We start from the raw sequence: 12,504 nt of genomic DNA on the forward strand, positions 1-12,504 counted from the left end.
GGATGGGGAGTGCAGAAGAGGACCTCATCTTGCCTCAAGAGATTACAGGTGGATTTGTTGGGGAGGTGAACTTTGAGCTGAATCTTGATTGCTTACTAATAGTTAAGGAGTTAGCCAGAGGGAGGTGATATGACAGAGAGGATATGGCAAGAGCTGGGAACTGTGCATGATTATGACAGAGTTCCCATGGGAAGACAGTGTGCTCCATTGTTAGGAGAATTGGGAGGCTAGATGATCTCATGGAGCAAGGACTCATGCTAAGGTGATAGGTTGGCCTGGATGACCTCTAGAGACCCTTGCATTCTGGAGTCTGTGACGGCATATACACAGTTAAAGGATGCCCTTGACTAGCTCCACCTGCACGGTCTGTTCTGGCTAATCTGCAGCTGTGGGCAACATCCCTGGGTTATTCAGGTGAAGGGTGTGAATATACCTTCAGGTTTGTCACTTTCCACTGGCTGAAATGTCAGGAGCACTTAGTTTGTGCTTGCTCCCCAAGACTGAAGTCTGAAATCAATAGTTGTGGGCTCTCATCTGTGAGAAGTGTGACTGCTGGTGTGCATTAAAGCCACGGACTACTGCTCAGTAGGCCACTGGAGACTCATTTCTTACAGTGAGCAAACTGTGTGGGAAGTGCAGTCCCAATGATGTGGACATCCTGCAGCCTTCCTTCAACTTCCTGTACTGGAGCCTGCATCAGACCACGCTCAGCAGTCAGAAAAGAGGTGCAGGGGCCCAGGGGGGGACAGCGAAGAGGAAGGGTACTGGGCAGTATTTGTGACCCTCAATATTTTGTCTTAAAAAAATAACTAGGGGTGTGTGTGTGGCTCATGGTCATAGGTCCTCTCTGGTTCTGAGAACCTGTGGTTTTCAATGATTCTGGGACTCTTAGGGCCTCATGCTAATTCTTTTGTTTATTTTCATATGCTTGAAGCCTCACTAGGTGCTGAACATCTGGTGCTCCTGTGTAACATGTGGCCCTTGCCCTGCCTTTCCCCTATAGCTGCTGCAGTGCTCTTGAGCACCACAGCTCTGATAGAGCTTCTGGAGAAGATGCTGGCACTAACCTGGACAGAGATGGGCTCTCCCACCTGGGCAGAGGCAAGCTCTCCCAGGACTGCACTGCTGTGCTCTGCCTGGCTGCTCACCGACTCCTTTTCTGCCCAGCAACACAGTGGCAGTTTGCAGGTTAGTCTGTCACTCCACGACTTTGAGGCATGGGATGGCACTTCAAAGAAGTAATGAAAAGCCTGAATTCTGGCCCCAACTCTCTGGCTTCTTAATTGTGTGAGCTTGGCAAGGTACTTAACTACTTCTGAGTTTGTTTCTTTACCTACAAACTGGTGCAAAACATCTCACAGTTGCTGTAAAGTTGATTTAAATTAATCTTTTTAACACACACGAATCATCTACATGCCAAGCTATATTCTTGGAACAAGAGGAATAAAAAAGGAATATAGCATTTTCCCTATGCTTAAGGGACTTGTAGTTCAAGCAAAGCCTCAAAGTAAGAAATATTATACCCAGTGAAGATTATGGAGAAAGACACTCAAGGTAGAGTATATGTGGTAAAGACATGAAGCTGCACAAAGTTAGGACATAGGGTCCATATTTGGAGAGAAGTAATGTGCTCTCTGTGGCTAGAATGTGAGTAGGAGAATGTGAATGGTGTAGGTCAGATTGGACAGGAAGCCAGGAGCCAGCCCATGACCTTGAAATGCTGAAGGGCAATCTGTGAAGTGCCACACATGGTTAGCTGTCTTTGTTAGTGTTCCGGAAGGTGATACAGATAATGGAAGAGCAGTGGGTATATCCACAGGGCACCTCTGTTTCTCCCTGCCTTTCTCTCCTGTGTCTTGTCATCACATGTGCAACTCCCCAGAGGGCTGCTTCACATTCAGGTATCTCCCCAAGGCTGGCTGCTCCTCCCAGACAAAAATCATCCTGGCTTATGGGGTGGTGACAAGCTGCAGCAGATTTACACTGGCAGACCTTGAAGGTTGTTGCATATGGTTGATTTGAGACAGGAATCTTTCCCTGGGACCTGCACCTTGCCCATGGCTCTGCCCTGGCCCTCGACTTACACCTGGCCAGTCACCTGTGTTCCTCTGTCTTTACCACATATACTCTACCTTGATCTGATCATCAGTCCTCGCCCCCTGTGTGGCCAGTTTACCATCTCCTGGTTAGCAGCTCATCCTCCACTGTATGTCCTGTCATCTGTCCTCACTCTCTCTAGACTCCTTTGGCAGTTTTTTTTTGTCTTGGCTTGGCCCTCTGCAGCCTTACTCCTGTCATTTCTACCCTTCTTTCCTGTCCGCTGGTCAAGTGTGTGTTTTTTTCTCATCAGCTCTGCTCTTTCACATCTCTATAATTATGTTGGTACTGGGAATAGAACCTAGGGACACTTTACCATTGAGCTACATCTCTAGCCCTTTTTATTTTTTTGAGGCAGGGTTTCCCTAAATTGCTGAGGTTGGTCTCAAGTTTGCAATCCTCCTGCCTCAGCCTCTCAAGTTGCTGAGATGACAGGTGTGCACCACTGCACTCAATTTCATTTATTTATTTAAAAAGTTATTTTAGTTGTAGATGGACACGATACCTTTATTTTATTTATTTTTATGTGGTGCTGAGGATCAAACCCAGTACCTCACAGGTGCTAGATGAGTGTTCTACCACTGAGCCACAACCCCAGCCCTACATTTATTTTTAATACACTTTATTTTAGGAACAGTTCTACATAGATTTGTAGAAAAATCAAGCAGGTAGTACAGAGTTCCCATATAAGTTTTTATATTAGCATGACATCTCCATATTTTTTTAATATTTATTTTTAGTTGTAGTTGGACACAATACTTTTATTTTATTAATCTATTTTTATGTGGTGCTGAGGTTAGAACCCAGGGCCTTGCACATGCTAGGCAAGCACTCTACCACTGAGCCACAACCCCAGCCCTCTCCATATGTTTTTACAGGTTGATTCTTCTGCCAAGAACCTCCTGCTTCCATCAGCCAACAGAGAGTTTTAAGTTTTTTTTTCAGTGCTGGGGGTTAAACTCTGGGCCTTGTGCATGCTAGACAAGTGTTCTACCACTGAGCCAGCCCAACAGGGATTAAAAAAAACCTTTTTAATTAATTTTTAAAAAAATTTATACATGACAGTGGAATGCATTATAATTCATATTACACATACAGAACACAATTTTTCACATCTCTGGTTGTATACAAAATATATTCACACCAATTTGTGTGTTCATACATGTACTTTGGATAATGATGACCATCATACTCCACCTTCATTTCTAACCCCATGCCTGCTCCCTTCCCCTCCCACCCCTCTGCCCTTTCTAGAGTTCATCTATTCCCCCCATGCTCCATCCCGCTACCCCACTATGAATCAGTCTCTTTATGTCAGAGAAAACATTCAGCATTTGCTTTTTGGGAATTGGTAACTTCACTTTGCATTATCTCCTCCAGCTCCATCCATTTACCTGCAAATGCCATGATTTCATTATCTTTTATTGCTGAGTAATATTCCATTGTGTATAAATGCCACATTTTAAAAATCCATTCATCTACTGAAGGGTATCTAGGTTGGTTTCACAATTTAGCTATTGTGAATTTTGTTGCTTTAAACATTGATGTGGCTGTGTCCCTGTAGTATGCTATTTTTAAGTCCTTTGTTTATAGACCAAGGAGTGGGATAGCTGGGTCAAAAGGTGGTTGCATTCCCAGTTTTCCAAGGAATCTCCATACTGCTTTCCATATTGGCTGCACCAATTTGCAGTTCCACCAGCAGTGTATGAGTGTGCCTTTTCCCCCACATCCTCGCCAACACTTATTGTTGTTTGTATTCTTAATAGCTGCCATTCTGACTGGAGTGAGATGAAATCTTAGAGTGGTTTTGATTTGCATTTCTCTAATTGCTAGAGATGTTGAACATTTCTTTATATATTTGTTGATTGATTGTATATCATCTTCTGAGACGGGTCTGTTCAGGTCCTTTGCCCATTTATTGACTGGGTTATTTGGTTTTTTGGTGTTTAGCTTTTTGAATTCTTTATATTCCCTAGAGATTAGTGCTCTATCTGATGTGCTTGTGGTAAAGATTTGCTTCCAATCTGTAGGCTCTCTATTCACCTCACTAGTTGTTTCTTTTGCTGAGAAGGAACTTTTTAGTTTGAATAAGAAACTTAAATAAGGAACTGCTTTGTGTCAAACTGTGACACAGCCAAGCAGAGTAGTAGTTCCTGCCCTTAGGCAGCTTGTGCTGAGAACAGTGTGACATTCAGTGCATGTTCACCAAGGTTGATCCTCAACTTTCCCTTACAGTTGCTCTGAAGGGAGGATGCAGGAGGTGTAGTCTTCATTTCATGAAGGAAGAAAGTGAGGCAGGCTGATAAAGGTGGAGTGACTTGCCAAGACCACACAGGAAGTGGCAGAGCAGGGTTTTGATTTTCATGTCTAACTACAAGTCTTCTGAGTTAGGTGGGTGGTGGTAGAGCCAGAGACAGAACCACAGATAAAGCTAGTGAAGTCTCTCTGGTGGAGGAGGCCATTGAAGATAGGGGAGATTTGGGAGAGTAGTTAGTTCTTTAGATACAGGCATGATTTTCCTCCTTACACTCCTGAAGCCAGGTAAGTCTGAGAAGACTCTGCATGGCCTTCTCTGTCCCCTTACAATGCAGAGGGTATGTATGTGGTGTGGGGGGTGGGAAAGGTATGGGGTCAGACTATTTTCTGCCTAGGCTCCCAGAACTGGGGCTTAGCCTTTTACCTCCTGCCCTGCCAGGTTCACCAGACACTGTCCGTGGAACTGGACCAATTATTGAAGGCCCTCAGCTTTCCGAAGAAAAAGCCTGCACTGCTGTCAGGTGTGGGCCCTGGAGTCTCCATTAGAAAACGAGCTTTTCCTCTGGATTCTGAGATAGGCCCCCCACCCAAACCAGCCTGTGGTCACTCCATAATTATATCATCAGTATTGTCTCCTCTCCTGTGACAGAGTTGGGTGGGATGTAGGGAAAGAGGTAGGAACTGGGTGTGAGGAGTCTTCTGCTTTTAGCTGCCATCTTACGTTTCCTGCGGACAGCACTGCAGCAAAACTTTTCCTCTGCCCTGGTGGCCCTGGCACCCTCAGGGTCCCAGCCACTGCCAGCTCCCGAGGATAATATTCTAGCTCCATTGGGAACATCACAAGTGCTGGCCCTGGTGATTGGACTACAGAACCTCCTTGTTCAGGTAAGGCCCTTGCTGAGTGGGACCTTGGCCGTGGGAACTGCTTCTCTTAGGGCAATAACAAGAGGGGGTGTTGCCTGTCAAGAGCCTGGTATTCTCAACAGGTCCTGGAGGGTGGTTGGTTGAGACTTTTAAAGCTACAGTGACAGAAATGAAACATAAATTGAGCTCCTGACTAAGAAGTCCAGGGGTCACAAATGGCCTCAGGCACAGCAGGGTCCCAGAGCCTCAGACAGTGCCATCAGAACTCTGCTTCCACCTTTTGGTTCTGCATTCCTTACTGTCAGCTTTGACCTCAAAAGGATGGTAGGATGAGCAATAGCAGCTCCAGGCTTATATCCTCTCAGTGGAAAGAAACTTTCTCTTTCCCAGAAGTTTTTAGAATTGAGTCTCATTAGCCTGGTGTGGGTAGTGCACCCATCACCATGGCCAGGATGTGGATGTTCTGATTGGCATGGCCTGTGCCTTCTCCTGGAGCTGGAGTGTATGAGTGTATGGCCACCTCTTCACAGCCCACATGGACTGAACCTGAAGGAAAATTGTTACCGGAAGAAGGAATAGATCTTGGGCAAGCAACACAGATGTTCACCTCAGAAGAATGTTTTATAGTTCAGAGTCCTTGGAGATCATTTTTTATCCAACCATTATATACTGAGCCTCTCCACTTAGTATCAGGACCTGTGAAGGATGTTGGGGGTCCTGGGAGTGGGCCCTGTGTTTGGTTAGTTAGGCTGAATCTTGTCCTGTGTTGCATCTATGCACAAGGCTCTGGGCTCTTCAGGGATCACATAGCTATCATGACAGGCACTCAGCTCTCTTGTTTTAGGTTTTCCATTTTCATACTAGTATCCCCCACCAGAGTGTGAGAGCCTCAAGGACAGGGACTTAGTCTGGTTCATCTTTGTATCTCTTTTCCCTTTGGGGGGCTCAAAACTAGTTAAGAAGTCAGGAGTTTGATGAAAATTAATATGTCAGCTTTATTTGCTGATAAACATATAGTGAAGCATGGCTGGGACTTGAATTAGAATGTTTTATTTTGTTGCCGGAAATTTCCAAACATTCAGCAAATATAAGAGAATTTTATAATGAACACCCATCCACCTACCACTTAGTCTCTACCATTAATATTTTGCTATACTTCATCATATCTATCCAAAATGAACTTTTTTTTTTTTTTTTTTTTTAAAGAGAGAGTGAGAGAAGGAGAAAGAATTTTAATATTTATTTTTTAGTTACCGGCGGACACAACATCTTTGTATGTGGTGCTGAGGATCGAACCCGGGCCGCACGCATGCCAGGCAAGCGCGCTACCACTTGAGCCACATCCCAGCCCCAAAATGAACTTTTAAACCATTCTTTCTCCTAGCCAGATGAGTTGGCTCACAAGAGGGAAAAAAATGTGCTGCATTACGGAAACGTAGCCAGCTGGCCACAATCTTAAGAGTTTAAGTTTATGGGAGCAGGAACTTTAATTCCTTAATTCTGGGTGGCACTTAATTCAGGTGTTAAGCTAGCATCTTGTCTGTTAGATAAGTCCCTCCTTAGTGCAAGAAATGCTTTTTATCTAATAGGGAGGGGGAAATGATTCCCTTATACATGATAAGAACGTAGAGCTTGGCACAGAATTGGCATCAAGTACTGTTTGTTGAATGAAAAAATGAGGACACATAAAAAACGATATAATTCTAGACATTTAGGCACTCCACAGATTGTAGGAAACACATAAAGCCAGTCCCACAATAACCCATTAACCAATGAATGGATTAATCACCTCCCCAAAGTCCCATCTCTCAAATACCATTATCAAATGCCTTTGGGAATTAAGTTTCCAAAACATGAAATTTGGGAGATAAATTTAAATCATTGCAGAGCTCTTTCAGGCTGGCTTCGGATTCAAATCTAGCTGCTACATTCCTGGGGAAATTGGGTAAGGGGAAAAGGGTAGGTCTGCCCAGAGAAGAGGCAGATAGCTTTCTTACTCAGACTTGTCTTTCTGCTTTGGGTGGGAGTGGAATATGTTGTTATAAGATTGGTATTTCAGGAGCTAATTAGTTTTATAGACTTGAATGATCTCAGGATCATTTCTACAGGAGCAGATGCTAATGTCAGGTTAAGGATTCTATGAGAGTAGGAGGTGAGGAGGATGGGAGAGAGAATACAGTGTGCTGAGTAGCCTGCTCTCTACAAGGCACTTGACCATCATATGACTTCTTTATAAAGTGGACATGGAAATAGTCCCAGAGACGTTAAGTAATACACCTGTGATCAGATACCTTCAGGTCAGGATTCAAAAGTAGGTCTTTTTGGTCACAAAATTCATATTCTTTCAGTGTCCCAGGAAGTACATCTTGGTAACAGGAGCTATTGTTATTTGAGCAATAGTCCCTAGTTTTCCTAATGCCCAGCCCCCTGGCTCCTCACCCACCATCTAGGGATTGAATGAATGCAGGGTTAATTAAAGTGGCAGTAGGGCCAGAGCTCCTTATCAGGTGAGGAAACTGTGGCATGCTGACCTATGGCTGTATATAGTCTTGGGTACCTGGGAAAAGGCCAGAATTTATGTATGTATTCATTCATTCATTCATTCATTCATTCACACAACATCTTTGTTTGTATGTGGTGCTGAGGATCAAACCCGGGCCGCATGCATGCCAGGCGAGCGCGCTACCGCTTGAGCCACATCCCCAGCCCCATCATTTCTTCTTTTAAAATTTTTAAAAATTTCAGTTGTAGATGAGACTTTTATTATTTATTTATTTATATGCAGTGCTGAGAATTGATCCCAGTGCCTCACATGTGCTAGGCAAGTGATATACCACTGAGCTGCAACCCCAGCCCCTAATTCATTTCTTTTTATTGTTAAATTATATTCCTTTATATGGCTATATTATATTTATTTATTCCACATACTGATGGACATTTGGGATTTCCAGATTTTTAGCATTATAAATGAAGTTGCTTTTAATACTGAAGTACAAACCTTCTCCTTCTCCTCTCCTCTCCTTCTTCTTCTTCTTTTTTTTTTTTGGTGCTGGGCATTGAACCCAGGGCCTTGTGCATGCATGCTAGGCAAGCACAGTACCAACTGAGCTATATCCCCAGCTCCTGAAGTACAAATCTTTATGTGGATATATGTTTTTATTTCTCTTGGGTAAATACCTAGAAGTGGACCTGCTGGGTCAAATGATGCAATAGTGTTCTATTGCTTTGTAACAAAATACCATAAACTTAATGGCCTAAACATTCATTTATAATTTCACAATTCAGTAGGTTATATGTTTGGGTAGGCTTAGCCAGGTTCTCCACTTAGGGTTCCACAAGGCTGAAATCAAAGTATTAACTAGGCTGGGTGCTTATCTGGGACAAATGGATTCATCCTAAGGGACTTCTTTCAGCTCTTTAAGGTTACTCAAATTCTTTCTCACAGGGCCTCTCCAGCTTCAAACCAGCAGTAGCACATTGAGTCTTTCTCACACTTTAACTTGCTGATTCTTCTTCTGTCATCTTATAGACAACTCTGCTTCTAAAGGGTTCATGTAATTAGTTTGGGCCCATCTGAACAATCTCCCTTTTTCCATATAATAAAATCACAGGAGATCATCTGAGTAAAAGTCATGGGCCATCTTAAAATTCTGCCTACCACATAAGGTAATTATGTTTAACTTTATAGGAAACCACCAAGTTGTTTTCCAAAGTGGCTATACCATTTTACCTTTCCAATAAGAGTTCCAATTTCTCCACATTCTCACCAACACTTGGTATTGTCAGTCTTTTCAAGTTCAGTCATTGGTGAGTATGTACTTGTATCTCTTGATAGTGTTGTTTTGCATTTTTCTGACTGATGATCATGAGATTTTTTTCATGTGATCATTAGCATAAAATTTTGGATGAAAGGTTTCTGTTTTTGAAAAATTGGTTGAAACCCACTCGCCTAGATAAACTGTGGAGTCTTCCAATGTCTGTAATATGTGAATCTCTCAGTAGGGCCCAAGGTCCATCTTCTTTTCTGAAACAAAATTCTGTCTTGAAAAAGGCATTGTGCTCTGTTTATGGGTGATAGATGAAGACAAGAATTCTTAATTATCTACATGGCCATATCCCAAATCTTAAATTCTGAAATCCAAATAACTATTTTTTTAAAAAATAATTTTAATATTTATTTTTTAGTTTTTTTGGCGGACACAACATCTTTGTTTTTATGTGGTGCTGAGGATCGAACCTGGGCCGCACGCATGCCAGGCAAGCGCGCTATCGCTTGAGCCACATCCCCAGCCCCCAAATAACTCTTGATTACCAAATGTTTTTTTTTTTCTTAGTTAACATCAAAACCTATTGGTAGCAAAATGTGACCCTAATTCCTATTCTTGTTTTTGTTTTTTGTGTTGTTTTGCAGAAGGACCCTCTATTGTCACAGGGCTGTGTTGGCTGCCTGGAGGCCTTGCTTGACTACGTGTATGCCCGGAGCCCAGACCTTGGTAGAAATCTTCCTCATTCTATGATGTTTCCCTGGGGGAGATTAGAGGAGGTCAGCCCTTGCTACCTTTCTTTCAAAGGCTTCCATCCCCTGTTGTGTAATTCATACTCATCTTGTTTAGTTCTTTTAATAATACCGTAAAGGTACTATCATACCCTTTATAAACATGAGAACACTGAGGTTCAGAGAGGTCAGGTGACCTACCCAGCCATGGTCTCAAAATGCTCTTAAATGGCAGAGCCCTTCCTGTTGCCTGCCTCCCACAATCATGGGATATACTGTTTCACTGAGCCAGTCAGAACAGATGGATAGATAGCTCAGGAAAGAAAGAAACCTGTTGGAGCAGGCTGTCCAATGGCCTGCCTGAAGCTGGGTCACTAGGAGAAGCTTATCACTAGGACAAGTGTCAGCCTAGTCCTCAGGGCTTTGGAAAAGCAGCATTAACCACCTGAGGGACTGGTTTTGCCTGCAGCGCTCCATATGGCCTCCCAGCCCTGGAATAGGTTTTTGCTGTTTACTCTCTTGGATGCTGGAGAAAATTCCTTCCTTAGATCCGAGATATTGAGGCTTATGACACTGGTAAGTACAGAAACAATGGCCCTATGGTCTGAAAAATGTCATGAGCTGGGTGGTGCTGAAGAGACTTGGGACATTTGTTTTAGGTAACCCTTATCCTCAAATAAGGCAGAGGGGCTTGGTGGACCTTCAACTCCAAGAGGCCTCCTCACAGAATTCCTTTGAATATCTAATATCCTCACCCCAAAGACCCTGATCCTTTTCTCTTATTTCTGTCACCACATGCCAAGTCTGCCGAGGATGTCAATGAGCCAAAATCTAAGCTTCTAAGGGTTCCTCCATCTAGAGAAGGAGATAGACAAATGAAGAGTTGAATATGTTTTGTGTGGTGGAGTGGAAGAGATGCTAAGTGCTTGGCATATAGTAAATGTCCATTGAATAAATATCAAAGCAGTGAGTCTATGAATGATAGTGAAGTGGATCTACAAAGAAATCATTGGTTGGTATGGGAACACAAAGAAGAGAGTAACTGCTTTTATAGGGTGAAGGTAACATTTTATCTGAGGCTTGAAGGATTAATAGGCAGAGAGGAGGAAGGTATTGAAGGTATTTCAGGTAGTAAAATGAGAACACCAGATACAAAAGCAGGTGGTGGTAGGTTATGGAAAATGCACAGTTCATCTTGGCCATTAGTGTATGGTGCAAAGCTGGGGGAGGAAGGAGGCAAGGCCAGAGGGTCAGTTAGGGAAAGTTGCCTCAGGACCTCAGTTGCTTCATTTACCTCACCCCTACCCACCAAAGCAGCACTCTTGAAGGCAGGGTTCTATGGACTTCAAAACAGGATCCCCAGCTCATTGCCCAGTGCAGCAGGGCACCGGAAATGGCATTTCCTCCAAATCACTGGGTATTTGGGGCTTTTCTTCCTGGGCTAGTTTGTGCGGTACAACAGCAGCAGTGTCCTCTCTCATGAAGAGGTGGGTCATGTTCTGCAAGTTGCAGCTTTGGCAGACCTATCTACCCTCTCAAATACCACACGCAGAGCTCTTCGTGACTTCTTCCTTCAGGTGGGTGGAAATTGGATGACATGCAACCCCTGTGGGGCTCAACCCTCAACACCATCTTTTTGGAGGTTGGATCTGGCTACAGCAGCCCTTAGGAGGTCAGAAGTACAGGGGGTAGGGGATGTTTAGAGAAGTCCTACCTTCACTACCCTCTTCTCCCCTAGGTCCAGAGTATGGGCCTCCTGATTAATCACAGTACTACCCAGACCCTACAGGCCTCCTTGGAGGGCCTGTCCCTCAGTGCCTTCTCAGACCACCCGCTCCCGCAGGACATGCTGTATCCTTTCTTGCATCTTGGAGCTTTGGCCTGGGCAAGGTTACCCAAGCTATGAAGGCTGTGGCCTCATGCTTCCCTCTTCAGTCCAAGTGGAAGAGCTGGTGATTGGCAAGTCCCTTAGAAAGCTAGGGTTGTAACACTGGTCAGAGGCTCCTTGGGGAATTGTTGAAGTGCTCCAAAGACATTGTGGTGTAGGAGGTGCTTCCCACCCCCACCCCTGGCAGACTCCTTGGCTCTTTTCCCCTCCCACAGAACAGTTATAGTAACTACTTAGCCCACATATGCGGGTCCCTGTTCTAGAATTCATGCCACTATTTTTAGGAGCATCTCTGCTGTGATCATTCTAGCCCTTTTGGGGGCCCTGGAATTGTGATTCCCCACAGTTGGCTCCACCTTTCTGCTGTTCTCCTCTCATATTTCATTACCAGCTGCTTGGGAGGGGTGGCTGTATCCATGTCACACATCAGAGACTGAGCCTCAGGACTTGATGACCCAGAAACTGAGAGAAGTGAGACCTGGAGACAAAGGGTATAATTGGGGTGTGGGGAAGAGATAATTGCTGTCATTTATCTGAAGCCATTTACTTCACTGTGGAAATGGAATCAAGAAATAAAATCATAAACCCATACCTGCATGGACTCTCCAAAAACATTTAACTGTGAACTTGTCTCCCTGGAGCTGGTTTCTCAGCTAGTTGGATAGTGGATTATTTCAGCAAAGGATTGATGGTTTCCTCAGGGAGAGAGAGGCAGATTTATTAGGGCAATAACACCTCAAGGAGCATCTGCTGGGTGCCTCAGTTGTACCCAGAGTACATCAATTAGGTCACAGCTATCTTCTGGGCTGTCCAAAGGCCTCTGCAATTGGGGCTGCTGCAATCCAAGTATTCTGAGAGGCGCTTCACCTTATATGGAGAGGGATATTAATTCCCAGGCGGGAAG

At 44.0% G+C, this 12,504-nt stretch overlaps 1 protein-coding gene across 8 annotated transcripts in view; it reads left to right on the forward strand.

Moving 5' to 3' along the window:
* Mei1 (meiotic double-stranded break formation protein 1) overlaps positions 1–12,197 on the forward strand; it is an 80,288-nt gene extending 68,091 nt beyond the window's left edge. For 4 of the 8 annotated variants that reach the window (XM_046429567.2, XM_046429573.2, XM_058574266.1 and 1 more), the window contains 8 exons: positions 615–725; positions 1,004–1,188; positions 4,793–4,874; positions 5,063–5,238; positions 9,629–9,710; positions 10,182–10,288; positions 11,158–11,289; positions 11,451–12,197. In XM_046429567.2, coding sequence (XP_046285523.1) covers positions 615–725; positions 1,004–1,188; positions 4,793–4,874; positions 5,063–5,238; positions 9,629–9,710; positions 10,182–10,288; positions 11,158–11,289; positions 11,451–11,618 — 1,043 coding nt within the window. In that variant the 3' untranslated portion in view covers positions 11,619–12,197. Of the gene's footprint in view, positions 1–614; positions 726–1,003; positions 1,189–4,792; positions 4,875–5,062; positions 5,239–8,905; positions 9,025–9,628; positions 9,711–10,181; positions 10,289–11,157; positions 11,290–11,450 lie in introns of those variants that run through there. The other 4 variants (XM_046429569.2, XM_046429570.2, XM_046429571.2 and 1 more) reach the window with 4 other exon arrangements.
* The last annotated feature ends 307 nt before the right edge of the window (positions 12,198–12,504 follow it).

The sequence above is a fragment of the Marmota monax genome, unplaced genomic scaffold (genome assembly GCF_021218885.2).
Source record: "Marmota monax isolate L192 unplaced genomic scaffold, Marmota_monax_Labrador192_F-V1.1 WCK01_AAM20220418_F8-fsc00051, whole genome shotgun sequence".
Taxonomy (NCBI): domain Eukaryota; kingdom Metazoa; phylum Chordata; class Mammalia; order Rodentia; family Sciuridae; genus Marmota; species Marmota monax.